General features: G+C 34.1%; 1 protein-coding gene across 2 annotated transcripts; it reads left to right on the top strand.

The window, feature by feature from the left end:
• Positions 1–6,689: 6,689 nt before the first annotated feature.
• Positions 6,690–12,831, top strand: LOC127128505 (ABC transporter C family member 10). Of its 2 annotated transcripts, XM_051057865.1 has the most exons (11): positions 6,691–8,851; positions 8,992–9,312; positions 9,397–9,483; positions 9,709–10,296; positions 10,380–10,544; positions 10,904–11,198; positions 11,326–11,540; positions 11,636–11,941; positions 12,018–12,078; positions 12,170–12,409; positions 12,589–12,831. In XM_051057865.1, the coding sequence occupies exons 1-11, from the start codon at positions 6,794–6,796 to the stop codon at positions 12,699–12,701; spliced, it is 4,449 nt and encodes a 1,482-aa protein (XP_050913822.1). In that variant the 5' UTR covers positions 6,691–6,793; the 3' UTR covers positions 12,702–12,831. The 2 variants fall into 2 exon arrangements, with proteins under 2 accessions (XP_050913816.1, XP_050913822.1); XM_051057859.1 differs by having other exon boundaries at positions 6,690–8,851; positions 8,992–9,483.
• The last annotated feature ends 7,629 nt before the right edge of the window (positions 12,832–20,460 follow it).

Here is a 20,460-nt window from a genome sequence, read left to right as displayed (position 1 = left end):
GATATGATTAACTTTGATACCCATATGCAGGACGGTGGACGGAGTGATTGACTTTGATTATGTTTTTTTTTGTACTTTTGGTTTTCTTTGTGTAATTTTTGTTTTTATTTATTTATTCAGTTTTTAATTTCTGTTGCTTTGATGTAATCACCTATTATGGGTTGGCTTATTCTAATGAATTTGATTTGGTTTACCTCCATTTTCCTGTTTATTTCGTTAGATACGTGACTATGTCTAGCTATTGGTTTTCTTGATCACTTACACCAACTACTTGGGCGTCCTCTCTTTCAGTCCCCTGACTGTAGATACTGTTGTTTATGATTGGACGCACTGGTTAAGATTAACATCAGAACCAAGAGCATGAGCTTTGAACTCAGAGGGATGATCGAACAAGTCAGCTTAACCCGTCCTGGTGAGATCCTAAAATGCCAAACACTTATCATCATATGAGAAATATCAGGTATGTCTTTATCAATCTTGGTTTGCGTATGTTCTTTTGTTATTATTAGCTGTACGAATACACACACTGAGGCATGTTTTTTTTTGTTTATCACCTAGAGCCTTTCTAGCCATCCCATTATTATTATTATCCATTGTTTTACCCTGTTGAGCTTGTTAATCATTTATTTTTTATATACCCGTTTTTTTTTTTCTAAAGCCATGACCTTGTACCTATCCTACCCTGTTCAGAGTATGTGAGAATTGATTTCATCTCTACGTTTCTATCTAAGTTTGGGGTTGCTGTTGGAATAGCAACCTTTAAGTTTGGGGTAGCTTTGCAGTACATGAATAGTAAGTGAATGTCGTATAAAAGAAAAAAAAAGAAAAAAAGAGAAAAAAAAGAAAAGAGAAAAAAGAAAAAAAAACCAACAACAACAACATGAAAAGAAAGAAAGAGAAAAGCGAAAAACAATAAAAGAACAGCTTTTGAAAGATGCTACATTCACTATAGATAAAAGGAAAAGAGGATTGCATAACCCTACAGGAATAATAGAAAAGAAACGTAGTGAGAGAATGATTTCATGTACTCTGAACCAAAAACCTTTGTTCAAATTTCATAGCCTACCTAAACCAAAACCCCGTTACAACCCAAAAAAAAAAAAACCCTTGTTCCAATTTCATACCCTACCTAAACCAAAGCCCCGTTACAACCCTAAAAGACCTCAAATAGTGTGTGTGATTGTACATGTTGATAGGATGAGAGAATTTATTCAAACTTCTGATTTGATATTGCATATTGTGATTTGAGAGTGATAACACTTTAACCCAGAGAGACTTGGTGAGAGTGTGATATAAGCTGACAGGTAAAGTCATATCTCTGAGGGAAAGAGTTTCTAGCTCGTTGGCTATGTGGAAGAATCAGAAAACCTGAAAAACATCAAGAGGTCCAGTGCGAAAGATTTCAGCAGTATTGTGGTAAGAACTGTTTTACAGTAAGTTTGGGGTGACATGATCTTTGATGGTAATAAAATGTTACTTGAGGACAAGCAACAAGCTAAGTTTGGGGTTGTGATCAGTCACCATTTATGCTAGACATTCCACTATTTAACCGTAAATAAGTCAGGTAAACTGTGTAAACTAAAGCATTTTTAGTTAGATATAAGCTCAATTCTATAATATTAAGTGTGTTGTTACTTATGAGTTTCTTGAGGATATTTTACACTTTTTGGTATGTTAGCAGGTAAAAAAAACTAGTTTGGAAGCTCAGGGAATCAAACGTCAGATGCGAAATTGAGCCCGAGCAAGAAAACGGAAGAAAAAATCATTTTTTGGAGAACCTGCTGTCCATACGCGTATGGCCTTACATGATACGCGTATGGACCTGCCCAGTACGCGTAGCATACGCATATGACCAGAGGGATGGAAAATCAAGCAAAATAGCAAGCCTCTGGTGATACGCGTATGGGACTGGGCAGTACGCGTACCAGCCTGGGCAATACGCGTATCAGAGGCTGTCTTACGTGCAGTACGCGTATGGGACAGCTCAGTACGCGTATGGAGCACAAAATCAGGAAAAGTCCAACTGAATAGCTATTAAGAGGGCAGAACATGATTTTCCGGGGGTTGGACGATTTGGAGAGAAAAAAGACGCGTTTTGAGAGCTGGAGACTCTACGATTATCAAAGGATTCATATGTTCAAGAGTTTTCCGACGATTGAAGATTGATTCCTCACGAAATTCTGTAATGACAACAATGTTAATCTTTGTTTTTATTTCGATTATGAGTAGCTAAACCCCCCATTGCTAGGGGGGTGACCCTGATTCTGAATGTGACAGATTTGATGTTTATGAATGCATTGATTATTTCTTCTTTTCCATTGATTTGTTCTTATTACTGTTCTTTATGCTTTATTCGTCGGACCAACGAATGATGATTAATATGAATAGTTTAAACTGGACAGTGATTATTCATTGATCTGGATAAGAACTTTGGATAGTAAAAATAACCTAGGACTAGGGATTTTCTATCTGACCGGTAATTCTTGATATTTGAATGCTTGAGTATGAACTTAATTATTTATGGACATAGTAATTAGGTTACATAATCAAAGGTCTTTTCACTAAGGAATTAGGAATAGATAACCTTGAGGACCGGAATTAATTGGACGGGAATATTGTCTAAACCTTCATAAATTATATCTGTTACAAGAAGTTTCATTCACCGAACCCTAGCAATCGTCTCTCATTTGTATCTCGCTCAACCTTTTTACTTGTTTTATTTATCTGCAATTGGTAGTATAATTAATCACAACACAAAAACCAAAGGCTTTTGTCTAATTGAAACAATCTATAAACTCTGTGTCGTCAAGCAGTCCTTGAGATCGACAAACGGGGAATTTCCCTTTTATTACTACAGTGAGAAAAATAGTACACTTGCTATTTTCCCATCAAACATCCTTGGAATATGAGGAACAAGGGAAATAAAATATCAAAGACAATAGGAAGTCTGAAGTCCAAATAGAGAGACTTAAGTTGAAGAAGTCAACTTAGAAAAGCAAGAAATGGAAAACCATTAAGGACCATCCCATTCATAATTTTAATAAAGATATTTCTAAAGAATTACATCTTAACACTCCCTTAGAGAGGCAGGTAACCTTATGGCTTTGTTTCACAAATTAAGTCAAAGGAAATTGATGAAGTCATAATCAAAGAACACTGGTCTATTGTTATGCAAGGAAGTTTAAATCAATTTTAGAGAAACAACATTTGGGAACTCGTTCATAAAGAAAATTGAGTGATTGAAACCTTAGTGGATCTTTTTCAACAAGCTTGATATTTTTGGAAATGTTTTGAGAAATAAAACAAGACTTGTTACGAAAGGTTACAATTAACAAGAAGTCATAGATTTTGTTATGAACCATCCATAAACCTCTTGAACTGAGCACTTTGAGATATCCAATTCCGAGTCATAGATTTTTGGTTCGACTACACCGTTATGTATCTAGAGTCTTCTCCTTACCATAGACCTATCCTACACCCTACTGCAAGATATTATGCCTCAAGCACATCGAACGATCCTCTGTATTACATGATTGAAAGATAGAGAGGTTGTTATCTTCTCCCTAATATATAGGGAATGGCGTTATCTTAGGTTATAGGTTTCAAATACAATTTGAGTACTCTTTAATCTTTCACATACTGACTTGAGATTCGGAGTGGTAACCTTGCAGGTACGCCTCCACTTTGTCGCATCAGAAGCTTTCCTCAGCCACAACTTCTCTCTCTCCCTCTCTCTCCCTCTCTCTCTCTCTCTCTCTGATTCCAAAACGGAACATATTCAATGAAGCTTATGCTCATATAACTCGATTAGAATCCATAAGGATGATTCTCGCCTTATCATGCATTATTTGTTTTCCAAATAGAATGTAAAGAATGCATATTTGAATGGCTACACCCAAAAATATTTGTATGATGATAATCCTCCAGTTTTTAGAACTTTTCTTAGCTATGTTTTCAAAATGAAAAAAAAACTCTCTACAATCTAAAATAGGATTCTAGAGACTGGTTTGATAATAAGTTTTGGAGAAGGAAGGATGATACAAATCTTGTTCACACCAAGTCTATCTTTTTTTGATGCCTCGTATCTTTGTTAATTCGATTCTACTAATGAATCATTGTTCTAGGATGCTTCTGATATGATGCATATTAAAATTGAAAGATGGGAAACCTCTTTGTGTACAAGAAGAAGTGGTTACCTAAAGGTGGTTGTCAATCCCGTTGGATTTAATCAAGACATTTATTATGTTTTTAACGGAATTGTCCAAGCTGATGTTGCTGATGATATTGATCAACGACTATGATCCCGAAAAGTTAAGGTGACTTACCATTCCTATAGTTGGACCAACTCCCATATCAAACATTCGTAGAGAAGGAAAATCAATAATGACTTGTCATTTCCTTGAAAGAAAAAGTTTCTCAAGTTACCTTGAGATTTTAAGGTAGTACACTTAATAAAGATTTAAAATCGAAAAACTGTGAATGATTCTCTAGCTAGTGGTTTATTAACTACTTAGTCAATTAAATTTATTTTCTACTAATCTATGGTTGAGTTTTAAGTCCTTTTGAAGTAAAGGTGTGCAAAATACAATACTCCTTGAGTCCAATATTAGTCTAAGGCCCAAGGAGGAGTATACTATAAGGGGGTAAAGTATACCCTCTACTTAATTGAGGGGTAGTTTATCTACTTCAATCATATATCTATCTAGTTTCATATACCACCTCTACTGAATGATGCATTGTCATCATCAAAAAATGGAAAAATATGAATCTATGTGATTAGAGGCTTAAAGTGGATAATCCCGCTAAAGATCCCTTCTGAAGTTATGATAACGACACAATAATTATTGAAGTCGCTACCAATATATTTCAAGTCTATGATGATGAAGTTTCAACATGAAAATATCTAAAGCCTCATCTCCAAGATGATTAAAAAAAGTACTTATATTATTGGCTTATTTGACAAATTTTGAAGCTACAAAATACGAGAGAGAGAGAGAGAGAGAGAGAGAGAGAGAGAGAGAGAGAGAGAGAGAGAGAGAGAGAGAGAGAGAGAGAGAGAGAGAGAGAGAGAGAGAGAGAGAGAGAGAGAGAGAGAGAGAGAGAGAGAGAGGAAGTGTAGAAGTTCGTCAGGTCGTGTTTTAGTGACCAAAGTTTTGTAACACACACGAACGCAAGCGTGCGCGCGCACACACAGACACTTAACAGTATTTTGAAACAGTTAAAATTGTTTTCAAGGTCAAACCAAGTTATTAGGAAACTATCTACTTTCTTTTAAAAACTTTTTTGAACTACCTAGTCGATTGGGACCTTTATCCAATCGAAAAATACTTTTTTAATTGCTCAATCGATTAGGGTATTAAGTCAATCGATTGCAGAATGCATAATCGATTAGGACAACATCTTAATGACTTGTAACGACTTTGTATTCAATCTTTCCATATTGGGCAAAGGTAATCATTAAAATTAATCATCCAATCGATTGGGACAATGAGCCAATCTATTCGGACCTTAATTTTTCCCATGAATCTTTTTCTTTATTGGATTTTCCTTCTCTTATTAATAGAGAGTCGCCTCCTTTTCATTTCGCACTATTTTTTGAAGTTTTACATTTTTATTAGAATTTATATCTCTATTTTCTCTCTTTAGAAATAATTTTCTTTTCACTTAAGATGTTGTGGTGCTTTTAAGTGAAACATCACTTACGAGGAAGAAGTTGTATTGGTCGTGATGTTGCTTTCATTCTTGAGAGTGAGATGCTCTTTAGAAATTGAGTTTGGGTTTCTCGAGAGTGAAACTTGAGTTTGGATTTGCTTTTTGGAAATTGAATTTTAATTCTCGAGAATCAGATAAATCAATCATAAAATTTCTGTTTTGATTTTTGAAATTTCACAAGAAAATTTTTGTTTTGATTAAATGAATTTATCAAGAATGATTCATATGACATTTGAAAAAATAACATTAATGATGTTCAAAACATATTTGATAAATTCACTAAAGAAAGTAATCCTTTGATGATTTCAAAAAAAAAAAAAATATATATATATATATATATATATATATATATAATATATATATATATATATATATATATATATATATATATATATATATATATATGACAGGTGCAGGCTAAGATAAAGAAGACAAACTAACAATGATGAGAGGAATTATTTGTGAGGTAGATTGGGTATTAAGACTTATGTGGTAGTACCACTTGTACTAATTGATGATGTATTTACATGTTTAGGCATATGAGGTAGATGAGTTGTCAATTAAATTGATTGAGTGTTTGTTGCAGTGGTAGGGTGAAGTTCTGAAACTGAAACGTGAAAAACAGTGGTATCGTGCTGTGTTGTAATGGGTCAATAGCCAAAAACTAAAGAGTTATCTGAGTCATTCTAATGGAAAAGGAAAGATGACAACTTTAAAACAGCTTTATTTTTCAATGTCAAAGCATTTATTAAATTATGTGACATATGGTTTTGCACATGTCATTAAAAAATTCGGAAAACTCGTTTTTCACTTTATTTATCTATTTATACAGTCTTTTCCTCCTTAGTTTTTTTATCACAAGAAACGAAGCAACAATAACAAGTAAGTTTCTATTTTTTTTCATTATTGTTGTTGTGGTATGAAATGATTCAAGTGTTTTTTCCTTAAATATTTTGTAATCACAACAATGCTGATGTTATTTGTTGGATTTACTTAACATTTGTTAATCTTGTTGCTTCATAGATTTAGTGGCCTTAATTGTAATCCATGTGATTAATCTGTTAATACAAATACAGATTAAATGGAAGATTTTTGGAACATATTCTGTGATGATTCTGCTTGTTCTTCATTTGGAGGAAAGCCCTTGTGTTTCGATTTCGAGTTTCTGAAGGATCCTTCTTCATGCATCAACCATTTATTGATCATTTTCCTTGATATGCTGTTGCTATTAGTCTTTGCTTTTGTTATAATCCACAAGTGTTTCTTGAGGCCAATTCATCAGGGTCAGAATAGAGTGGAAAGGTATTCAAAATTGCAGCTACTTTCTGCAATAACCAGTGGCTGTCTCGGTTTGTCACATTTGTGTTTTTGCATTTGGATTTTATGTGAGAAGTTAAGAAAAAATCTCACTGTTTTCCCTCTAAGTTCGTGGCTGCTAGAATTGCTTCAAGGATCGACATGGATGTTAGTTGGTTTAAGTACAAGTCTTTCATTGAAACAACTTCCAAAAACATGGTTGAGAGTGTTTTCCATTCTTATATTTTTTGTTTCTAGTGTTTTGTGTGCTTTTTCCTTATCTTATGCATTTAGCAGCAAAGAACTGTCTCTTAAGATAGCTTTAGATGTTTTATCTTTTTTGGGAGCATTTTTGCTGCTCTTTAGCACATACAAAGCATCTAAATATGAAGACAATGACAGTGAAATTAATGGAAGTCTATATGCCCCTTTAGATAGCCAGGTCAACGATGACGATGATCTCATTGATCATATAAGTGTAACCCCATTTGAGAAAGCTGGATTCTTTAGTAGGATGTCATTTTGGTGGTTGAATCCATTGATGAAAAGAGGTCAAGAGAAAACACTTGAGGACGAGGATATCCCAAAGTTGCGGGAACCAGATAGAGCAAAAGCATGTTATTCATTATTTATAGATCAATTGAATATGCGAAAGGAGAAGAGTCCGTCATCACCATCATCTGTTTTATGGATATTAATTTTGTGCCACCGAAGAGAGATTTTAGTATCAGGATTCTTTGCATTTCTTAAGGTACTCACTCTCTCTTCTTGTCCTCTACTTTTGAATGCCTTTATATTGGTGGCTGAGGGTAATACGAGTTTCAAATACGAAGGTTACTTATTGGCAATCTCACTTTTATTTACAAAGATTTTAGAATCCCTATCTCAAAGACAGTGGTATTTTCGTTCTAGACTTATTGGTATGAAAGTTAGGTCCTTAATTATTGCAGCCATTTACAAGAAACAACTGAGATTATCCGATTCTACTAAACTGGTTCATTCTAGTGGTGAGATAATGAATTATGTGAATGTGGATGCCTATAGAATTGGAGAATTTCCATTTTGGTTTCACCAAACGTGGACAACAGTTCTCCAATTATGTATCGCAACAGTAATTCTTTTTCGTGCTATTGGGCTCGCGACAGTTGCATCATTGGTGGTGATAGTTTTAACTGTGGTTTTAAATACTCCACTAGCAAGGTTACAACATAAGTTTCTAAGCAAACTTCTGTTGGCTCAAGATGAAAGGTTGAAGGCTTGTTCAGAGGCTCTAGTGAATATTAAAGTGTTGAAGTTATATGCATGGGAAATCCATTTTAAAAATTCTATTAAAAATCTAAGAATTGTTGAACTAAAATGGTTATCTTCAGTGCTATTACAAAATGCGTGTAGTGTTATCCTCTTTTGGTTTTCACCTATTTTGGTCTCTACTGCTACCTTTACGGCTTGTTACATTATGAAAGTTCCTTTACATGCAAATAATGTGTTCACATTTGTCGCAACTTTGTGCCTTGTGCAAGACCCTATTTCAACCATTGCGGATGTTATTGGAGTGATCATTCAAGCAAAGGTTTCTTTTTCTCGGGTTGTGAAGCTTCTCGAGGCACCTGAGCTATGTACTACAAATGTCAGAAAGACGTGCTATGATGAGAAGTTAAAGGGCTCAATTTTTATCAATTCTTCAGACTTTTCCTGGGAAGATGATTTATTGAAGCCAACAATAGCAAACATAAACTTAAATGTCAGCGTTGGGCAAAAGATAGCTATTTGCGGAGAAGTTGGTTCAGGAAAATCAACTTTATTAGCAGCAATTCTTGGAGAAGTACCGAATACCAAAGGGAAAGTAAGCTTTTATTCGTTTTATTTTATGCTTATCAATCACATTCATAAACATTGTTATACTTTAACTGATGTATTTTTCAAGTCTTTTATTCTAGACGTAGATAATATTCATTAGTACGAGATTTCCTTTGTAATTCACAGATTGAAGTTTATGGGAAGTTTGCATATGTTTCTCAAACAGCATGGATACAAAAAGGAACAATACAAGAAAATATTTTGTTTGGATCGCCTTTAGATGCTCAAAGGTATCAAGAATCGCTTCGTAGGTCTTCACTGATGAAAGACCTTGAGTTGTTTCCATTTGGTGATCTAACTGAGATAGGAGAGAGAGGTGTGAATCTAAGTGGGGGCCAGAAGCAACGAATTCAACTTGCTCGAGCTCTTTATCAGAATGCTGATGTATATCTCTTGGATGATCCATTTAGTGCTGTTGATGCGCACACTGCAAAAAAATTGTTTCATGTAATGACTTCTCTCTTTCTTGAAAAACATAAACTACATCATAGTTATAATTTTTTATTTAAATATGACTTCGAAAGATTGCAGGAGTACATATTGGAAGGACTTGCCAAAAAGACGGTACTTCTTGTGACTCATCAAGTGGACTATCTCCCTGCATTTGATTCTATTTTGGTAATTTCTTTTTGTCTTTGTTTTCTAAACCAGTATAATTGAAAGGTTTTGATTAACATAAAATATCGAACCTCCTTGTACTAGTATTTAAAGGCTTTTCAAAGAAAAATGTTAGATTTAATCATTAAATTTGATATTAGTGCTTAAATGAAAACTAATATTTCTTGTTCAAACATTTTTGGGTCGTTACTTGGTTACATTTCTTTTTTTTCTTTCTTTCCACAGTTGATGTTAGATGGGAAAATCCAACAAGGTGGTACTTATAATGATCTACTAACCTTTAGCCAAGAATTTAAGGACATTGTTAATTCATACAAAAAGACGGGTGGTACTTACCAGCTTGCAGATGTTACTTCAACCCGGATACATTCAAAGTCTAATAAAGAGATGAAACAATACTTCATAGAGAAGAACTTTAATGATATAAACGGGGATGAGTTTATTAAGGAAGAAGAGAGAGAAAAGGGAAACACCGGTTTGAAGCCTTATTTGCATTATCTCAATCAGAAAAAAGGCTATATATACTTCTTTATCAGTTCTCTTTCTCACTTCATGTTTATGATATGTCAGATACTCCAAAACTCGTGGATGGCTGCCAGTGTTGACAATCCTCAAGTCAGCACATTGAAATTGATTACAATTTACTTGTTGATTGGAATTACTTCTACGATTTTTGTTATAATGAGAAGTCTATTTGCAGCTGCTTTGGGTTTTCAATCATCAAAAAATTTATTTAGACATTTAACAAATTCTCTTTTTAGTGCATCAATGTCTTTCTACGACACCACGCCTTTGGGAAGGATACTTAGTAGGGTAAGCTTATTAAACTTTGATACTACAAATTTAATTGATGAAAAATTATTTTGGACTATTGTTTACCTTGTTTGTTTATGCAGGTCTCATTAGATATGAGCATTGTGGATCTTGATATCGCTTTTAACTTCACATATTATGTAGCATCCACTATGAATCATTACGCGAATATAATAGTTTTATCGTCCGTCGCTTGGCAAGTGTTGCTTTTGTGTATACCAATGGTTTATGTTACTATCCATTTACAGGTAAATAACATATTTCAATTTTGATTATATTGTAGTGATGATATGGTGACTTCATTTTTAACAACTTTCATTAGAGAAAAGAGATAGTTTCAGATTACGCACTCGTTTTTCATGTTGCTAAATTTGAAGATATTGAATGATAAAAGGAAATAAAGAAATAGAATATTCTTAGTTGTTATCAAGAATTAATATTTCAAAACTCAAATATGAATAACACAAACCTTCACTTGTTATTAGAATCTCACATGTTAAATCAAAAATTAACTATAACATATTTCAATATGTTAAGCTAAGATAGATGAATAATTTTAGTTAAAACTGTTTCAAAATAAACATGTGTTTTTATTTTATTTTAATAGAGACACTACTATGCATGTGCAAAAGAACTTATGCGGATGAATGGGACAACAAAATCTTCTGTAGCTAATCATGTAGCTGAAACTTTCGTTGGTGCTATGACAATAAGGGCTTTTGAGGAGGAGGATCGTTTTGTCGAAAAGAATTTTGATTTAATTGATGTCAATACTAGTGCTTTCTTCCACAGTTTTGCCTCAAATGAGTGGTTGATTCAACGCTTAGAAGTAATCTATGCAGTTGTTCTTGCCTCTGCAGCACTTTGCATCACTTTGCTTCCTTTAGGGACTTTTACATCGGGTGAGACATCAATTATTGTTAACATTCATACATCATTGTTTTAGTTTTCTTATAATCATGAAAATCATATGTCATGTGGATTATATCAATTATGCAAGTTTCTTATTTTCAACAACCGTTGTTTCAGGTTTTATTGGTATGGTCCTTTCTTATGGCCTTTTATTAAACACTTCTGTAGTATATTCCACTCAATATCAATGCATTTTAGCGAATTATATAGTATCGGTAGAGAGGATAAATCAATACACTCACATACAGAGTGATATGCAAGAAGTGATAGAAGGAAATCATCCTCCACTTAATTGGCCTAATGCAGGAAATGTAGAAATAAAAAACTTGAAGGTAATCCACACTTTTTTTTAATATGTTAAATATATTTTCAAGGAAAAAAATGTAAGATGAAATGAACTGTACAGTTTTTAATTTTACCATTGCAGATACAATACAGACCTAATGGACCATTCGTACTACATGGTATCACATGCAAATTTGAAGGAGGGCATAAGATTGGTATTGTTGGTAGAACAGGCAGCGGAAAATCAACTCTCATAGGTGCTTTGTTTCGTCTTGTGGAACCAACAAGAGGAAACATTATAGTTGATGGAATAGACATATCGTCTATTTGTCTTCATGACTTGAGGTCGAGTTTTGGTATTATACCACAGGATCCCACCTTATTCATCGGGACAGTTAGATATAACTTGGATCCTTTATCTCAACATTCTGATCAAGAAATATGGGAGGTAATAAAAATTTCTACGTTCTATTTAATATTGTTTGTCTTGGAAAATATGGATTAATATTGTCTTTCGTGCAAAGGTTATTCGAAAGTGCCAACTGCAAGAGGTTGTCGAAGATAAAGGTGGCTTAGATTCCTCAGGTACTCTTTCTAGCTCAACATTTCAATTTCAATGTTGTAACTAATTTGAGTGCAAGAACATGTTTTGAAGATAGATTAACTTTTTATGAAGTTGTTGAAAATGGAAGAAACTGGAGCATTGGACAAAGGCAACTATTCTCTTTAGGGCGAGCGCTTTTGAGGAAAAGTAGGATATTGGTATTGGATGAAGCAACTGCATCAATTGATAATGCAACTGATTTGATTCTTCAGAATACCATTCGGACAGAGTTTGTTGGTTGTACAGTCATAACAGTAGCACACAAGATACCAACTGTCATGGATTGCGATATGATTCTTTCCATAAGTGATGGTACGTCGAAAAAATAATTGAATTAATACATAGATTTATTTGTCATAATATGTTGCATAAGTAATGAGTGGTTGATGGATTTCCCATTTAAGCTTTTAATACAAACAATATATAGGCAAAAATAATGATTATTTACTTGTTTCCTTTTAATAGAATAAAATGTTTGATTATATTTATAGGAACATTGGTGGAGTATGATGAACCATTGAAGTTGATGAAGAGAGAACAATCATTATTTGGAAACCTTGTAAGGGAATATTGGTCTCATTTTCAGTTTGCAGAATCACATTGAAGTGTTGTTACTATATTTTAGGATATTCTGATAGAGGTTGTTATTCCGATCACTTTATATGTTTGTTTGCTTCAACAATTGCTTTTATTTTAAATTGAAAGTAAATCTATGAGATTGCTAATTCGTAGTATTACATTTTTGAAATATTACTTAGATACTCTTACACATTCTCTTGTTGACTTAGACTATACTATTATTGAATTAAGTGAATCAAGATTCAAATATGTATTTGAACAAAAACATTATGCTATTACTATCTGGACTATATTAGAGGGTTATGTCATTAGATGTAATTATAGCATTATGTAGTGAAAATCTTTGAAGCATCAAAGTTGCAGAGTTCAAATCTCAAACTGAAAATATCTTGAGAAATTGAAGGGCTCAATTTTAATCAATTATGATGACTTTTCATGTGATTAAAATATCTTGAAGCCAATAATAAGAAGCACAAATTTAAAGTTCAGTGTTGAGAAAAATATAGCCATTTCTGGAGAAGTTGGCTCAAGTGAATCAACACTCTTAGCAGTAATTCTTTGAGAATTCCCTAATACTAAACAAAATGTAAGATTTTATTTTTTATTTTTTAATTTTGTGTCTGACCATAGAATTGATTATATTAAATTGGGAGATCAATTCCAGCATCCACTAAGAGTGGAGTCAATTGAAGTGGGATCAATCCCACCGTTCACTAACAAAGGTTTCAATTAAGGAATGATCTAAGCTTTTTATATTATCCATATTTGAACCCTAGACCTTGAGAATAACAAAATTCTCAAAACTCAAGCCTTCAGTATCCATGCTGACTCCCATGTTCCATCTCTTAGACTTTAATTAATCCTCTCTTTTTTAAATTTTGTAGTTTGGTTTAGTTTCTAAACTCAAATTATGGAACGAGAACATTGATTTTGTTTGTGATTAGGGTTTTTATGGATGGAAAGACAATATAGGGTCGTGACTAGATCAAGTAATTGTTTTGATAGGTCTGGAACAAGCACTTCTAAAACAAGAATTAAAGGGGCCACGTTGTGAGTTTCTATTAATACAAATATGGCAAGTTCAATAAAAAACATAATGAGCATAAATAGATTAATTTTTAAAATAATCATATTTTTTAAAAATAATATCAAAATAAACTCTATTTTAAAATATTTACTAATATAATCACTTTTCGAAAGAAAAAAAAGACCAATGAGCCATTGACGCATGCAATAAATTTGTTGAACATAGACGCCACTTAGAGTGGCGCATGCTTGTCAATTTCGTCACTAGGAATTACACATGCATGTCTAATGTGTCACATGAAATTGCGCATGCATAATCCACTAAGTGGATGTGTCAATATATGTGGATACTATTCCTTTGCACGTCTATAAATACAGCATCACCCTTTCATAATTTTTCACACATATACTTATTATCTCCTTCCATTTTTCTTCAATCTCCTTCCGTTTTTCATTAAAATGACTTCATATATGTGTCTTTATATTCACAAGAGAAATGTCGATTTAATTTTTTCAGCAGTGCAACCTCCGATGAAGATTCAACTTTCGAATATATATACGTTCGAACATCTTAACAGAACCTTGAACCGTTGGTTAGAAGGAGAAATTACAGAGGATGAAAATATCAGAAGAATTCAAAGGCTTGATATCACGTTCAACCAAAATGGAGAAGTTTGTTTCTGGATGAATGTTAAAACTGACAGAGATGTTCACATGATGATGTATAGTTCTCACAAAATTGTTTTGATGATTGTCATTGCATTGTTATGTTGTTTATTTTTTTATTTGTTTGTGATGTTATTTTATTGTTTTAGGTGTTTGCGTTGTTGTTTAATTATTGTTTAATTGTTGTTTTCAAGTTATTGTAACTAGATCTTATAATATTTATGAAATAAATGTTGTTTTTAATATAAAGTAAAAGAGTTACAATTAAAATTTTCTTATTGTGTTTGGTCCAACACTGGGACAGTTTGTACGATTGTGATCGGGTTGGCGACATGAACTACATAATCTCACAATTTTGTTCGTCGTATCAATTTCGGTTCGATTACGGGTGTTGTTTGGGTGCTCTTTTTCTTTCTTCGAATTATTTCATTGTGTCAGAGTATGTTCTCTTGGTATGCATGTCAATAATTCTCTTTTGCTACCACCGAAAAGTTAATTTTGTAAATATTGCATATGTTTATGACTTTGTAAACGGCGAATAGTAAGTTGGAAGGATCTTGTCAAACCTTTGAACATGTCGCTATGACATGGGAGCAGGTAGAGAAAACAAGAAATGGGGGTTTGAATTGTTTTCACGGGAATTAAAAGATTTTCGCAACAATACGCGCAAAGAAGAAATAATAACAAAACAAACAATTTATCCTGGTTCGCTTGAAAATCAAAGCAACTCCAATCCATCCGTCAAAGGTGATTTCGTCTTCAACAAGGACTTAATGCACTAATCTCAACAAATTATAAAGTTCGTCTAAAGGTTCAACAACCCCTTAACCCTCTCAAGTCTACAGACATAAACAAGTCACTTGAGGAATCAAAGACAATTACAAGAATTACAAAGTGTTTCACTAGATGCTTCTAGATAAGCAGTATAGACACAATTTAAGAATAGTAAAAGATAATCACACAATATTGAGCAGCAGCTCTTGTATGAAAACTTTTTCTTACAACAACAGTGGTGAAGAAATAATCAGAGTATGCATAGCGTAAGTTGTTCTTAGTAAGAGTGGTGAAAAAGTTGTATGATAAAGTTGTTGTGCCAAAGTTATATTTTGGCAAGTTGTGAATAGGATCTTATACATCACTTGAGATAATATCGTTGGAGAGAAATCAATAAAGATTTTGTGTCAGTTGTGGGAGACAAAAATAGTAAATTCATCGTCCTTTCCATAACAGACTAGGAGCATAATCAAATATTTTCTTAAAAGGATTGTACTACAATTTGAATGCTTCCAGCTTAAGTTTCTGACCAGGTGACATCTGATGGCGTATTTCTGAGCATGTGTCAGAGTGAGGTGAGCATGATCAGAGTCTTTAGAGTTAGAGTCTTCAGATATCTCTTTGCAGAGTCTTCAAATAGAGTTCTTAGAATCAGATCATCAGAGCTTGAACTTCAGAGTCAAATTCTTCAGGTGATTGCTCCTCAGATGCATTATGTTCAGAGTCATATGTGATTTCTCTTTGTGCTGGATCAACGTTTCTGGACTACTTCAGATGTCAAATATTAGTTTCTTAAGAATCAGAAGGTGACTTGTCAGAGTCATTTCAACTTAGAATCATGCACACTTAAGAAAACTGTTAGGGTATCAAATTGTTTCATTCTTTATTATCATCAAAACCTAGAGATACATTGCAGAATCAAAATCTTGTTCTAACAATCTCTCCCTTTTTGAAACAACATGATCATTCCAAACCTTGCCTAAAACGGGGTGAATTTCTTCGAGGCGGCCTCTCTTGTAAGGTCGGTCTTTGAGCCCGACCCACTCCTGGGGTGTTTAACCCTCATGAGTTCATCGAGTACCCGACCTAAAATGAATCGTACTGTACACAAATCATCCAACATGAGTTATGTAGGGGTGTGATGATTTCTTGAAAAATCAAACATGTATACAGACCCTTGAGTCATGTTGGGACGAAATACATTTTTATAAATTTATTGGAAATGTGGGACAGTATAATAATATAGTCTAGCTTCGATGGAGAGAAAAAAAATCAACGCATCCAAGGTTTGTACTAATGAAAACGCTTATCACAATGAAATATTATAAAATTAAAAAGAAATGTTTGAAAGTAATTAAATTAAAAATTTAAAGAACACCTAGTCTATTAAATTAAATCCACCGTCCACTAAAGAAATAAGATGTATTCAATAATCTGAATATATATATATATTGGACATGCTTTCCTCACAAATTAATGAATAAACACAAATTTCGCATGAAACATAAAGAAAGAAAAAGCTAATGAAGGGCAAGAGCAAAACCGCATAATCTCTCTCGGAAGGCCATAGTGCTCATATCCTTTATATTGTAACCAGTAGAAGACCGGTGCGGGTGCGTCCACGTAGACATGAGAAAAAGTATAAGATATAATATTAGACATGTTAATTGAGATGTGATAAAAAAAAATGATAAATTTGATAGTGTTAATTGATTAATCGTTTCATCTCTTTAAAATAGTGTTAAAAATAAATGAAGGATCTAGAGGAGTCGAAGAAGCAACACAAATTGAAATATTTTTTATTATAGTAAGGAACAATTTGGATTATCATAACATCCGAGAACATTGTTTCTACAAAATATAATACACTAAAAAAATTTGTTTTATAAAAGATTTTTTTTGCACCAATGAAGGATTTAACACCGGTTAAATAAGTTTTTTCTTGTAGGGTCAATATTCAAAAATACTTTTTATTATATTTTTAAGTTATAGTAATTAATTTTTAAGTTGGGGTATTTTAAGACTTTATTTTTATATTAAGGAATGCATATTTCACATCCATTTGACACATCTGCCAGTTGTTCATGTTTGTTAGACCAACAACCAACCTGATTGTTTCGATCCTAGCAACAGGTGCAAAAACTTCATCGAAGTCAAATCCTTCTTTCTGAAGAAATCCTTTCGCCACAAGCCTCGCCTTGTGTCGAGTAACTTCTCCTCTGGGATTCAACTTCACCTTGTATACACATTTCACATTGATTGCCTTCTTGTCTTGGGGAAATTCGACAAGTGACCAAGTGTTGTTGACTTCGATTGACTTCAGCCCGTTGTCCATTGCTTTCATCCACTTCGAATATTTCAATGCCTCAGCTGCATTGACAGGTTTGACATCTGCGTAGAAAGCATAATGTACCAGCTCACCTTCTTCATTGACCACGTCATCTTATGTAATCACACATTATTGCAACCTTGCAGGCATGTGTCTTGTTCTCTGAGGTCTTCTTAGGCCTGTTTCACCTCTGAATTCTTCCTGTCGAACTTCTCTTTCGACTTCACTAGCTAGTTCATCACAAAAGATTCTCATTGAATCTTTCTTGACATTATCAGTCCAATCCCACTCCTTAAGCTCATCTATGATCACGTCCCTCCTGATCACCACTTGCTTATTCACTGGGTCGAACAACTTGTATCCTCCAATCGAATGATATCCTATCAGGATCATCTGACTCAACTTGTCATTAAGTTTTCTTCTCAACTGATCTGACACATGTCTATGTGCTATAGATCCAAACACCCTCAGATGACTCAAGCTAGGCTTAACATCAGACCAATATTCTTCTAGCGTGATTCCTTCTAACTTCTTCGTCGGACATCTGTTCAGGATATATGTCACAGTCGACACAGCTTCTCCCCATAATTCTTTGGGAAGATGCTTGCCTTTCAACATACTTTCAACCATATTCATAATGGTTCTATTCTTCCTTTCCGCGATTCCATTCTGTTGTGGAGTGTAGGGTGGCACCACCTCATGCACAATCCCTTCTTTCATACATAATGCATCTAAGTCTTTCGACACATATTTTCCACCACCATCGGTCCTCAAAATCTTGATCTTTCGACCGTTTTTTCTTTCGACCATAGATTTAAACTTGACAAATACCTCTATCACTTCATTTTTCTTCTAAACCAGGTAAGACCACAGTTTTTGACTGAAATCATCTATGAATGTAACAAAGTATTTGTTACCTCCAATCGAATTCACCTGGAGAGGGCCACATACATCAGAGTATATGACTTCAAGAATTGTCTTCGATCTGCTTCCTGCATCCTTACTGAAGTTGTTCTTAAGCTGCTTCGCTTGCACGCATTCTTCACACACTTCGTTTGGAATGTCGATTTTTGGTAATCCTGAAACTATATTTCTTCTCTTCAAATCTCTGATGTCTTTGAAATTTAGATGGTCAAGTCTGTAATGCCATATCCATTCATCTCTGGGGGCTGTTGTTGCAAGGCACTTATGCTCTATCACGTTAAGCTCAATCTTGAAGGTTATATTCAGAGACATTGGAGCTTTCAAGATCAACCTTCTGTTTTAGTCAAGAACTCTCATCATCTTGTCTTCGATCGACACCTTGTAGTTATTTTTGACTAACTGTCATATACTGAGTAAATTGCTCTTCATGCCTGGTATGTACAACACATTTGAAATTACTAACCTCTTGCAATCTTTCCTCATAATCAGAACATCACCAACACCTTCAGCTTCTAGAGTGTTGTCATTTGCAAATTTCGCCATGTTCTTCATTGATGGCTTTATGTTGACAAACCAATCTTTTCTTCCAGATATGTGTGATGAGTATCCTGAGTCCAAGTATCACTGGTCCTTGAATCTCTCTTCTTCTCTTGTTGTGACCATCAACAACATCTCTTCTTCTTCATATTTCACCAGCTTTGCATAAGTTTCTTGATTCTTCTGCTTTTCTGGACAATCACTAGAATAGTGATCATACTTCTGACAATTGTAACACTGAATGTGACTCTTGTCTGACTTTTGACCACCACCTCTTTCTCTACCTGTAACACCACCTCTTTGGTTGCCTTGGTTCCAGGGTTTTCTCTGATTCGACCAGTTTCCTTCTTGTTGATTTCGACCAGTCGAATTGTTGTAACATCATCTTCCTTTGTTGTCATTCCAGCTTCCTTTGTCTTTTCTTTCTTTTGTTGATTGAGTCTGCAAAGCCATATCACTCTTTGACTTTCTTGCAACTCTTTCAGTCATTCTTTGTTCATGAGATTCAAGCGTCCCTTGAAGCTCTTCCTTTGTCAGTTTTTGACAAATCTTTCGACTCTTCTATGGCTACTAACACGTGGTCGAGCTTTGGAGCCAACGACCTCAAGATCTTTCCAACAACAGATCTTGATGTCAACACTTCTCCACATACCTTTATTTGATTCACCAGTTTCGTAACCTTGTGAAGAAATCAGTTATGCTTTCATTGTCTTCCATCTGAAGCAATTCATACGTTCTTTTGTGAGTTTGTAACCTCACCTCTTTCACCTTCTCCGCGCCTCCAAACGATTTCTCCAGAATTTCCCATGCTTCTTTCGCTGACTCTGCATCACTAATCTTTTCAAAGTTATCTGCATCAACACATTGATGGATTATAAAGAGAGTTTTATAATCTTTCTTCTTCAGTTCTTTATGTGCAGCATTTTCTTGATCCGTCGCGGCTTCTGCAAGTGTTGCTACTCCCTCCTTCACAAGATCCCAAAGATCTTGATAACAGAACACAACTTTTATTTGCTTGCACCAATTCTCATAATTGTTGTTCTTGAGAATCGGAAGATTTGCTGAAAAATGACTGTTTGGATGATTCGTTACCATGGTGATTTTTTTCCCACGAATCAATTAAATCGGAGCTCTTGATACCAGATGTTGGAAATCCCCCAAAATCTATGGAGTATTTCAATCAATCTTGATGAACAAAATTGTTATCACTCACACAATGACAATAAAATAAAATAACAATAGAGAAAGAAAGAGTGTAAGGAACGATGAAGGAGAAAAAGAATTAGAATTCTGCAGAGTTTCTCTCTACCTACAAATTGTGGAAAATTTCTTATTTACTTTGCAATTGCAAAATACTGTGAATTACAATGTTATGAATACTCTATTCACTTTATTATAAAAATAAGGGTTACTCTCTCTATTTATAGATTTAGGTTAACTTGGACCTCAAGGCAAAGACCAAAATTATAAAAGCCCAAAATAGTTAACACTACTAAAATAGGCCTAAGTCGAAATTCTGTGTGAAGCA

This window comes from Lathyrus oleraceus, chromosome 1 (genome assembly GCF_024323335.1).
Source record: "Lathyrus oleraceus cultivar Zhongwan6 chromosome 1, CAAS_Psat_ZW6_1.0, whole genome shotgun sequence".
NCBI classification, from domain to species: Eukaryota; Viridiplantae; Streptophyta; class Magnoliopsida; order Fabales; family Fabaceae; genus Lathyrus; species Lathyrus oleraceus.
The sequence above is the reverse complement of the archived record's forward strand: the minus strand, read 5'-3'. Positions and strand labels throughout refer to the sequence as shown.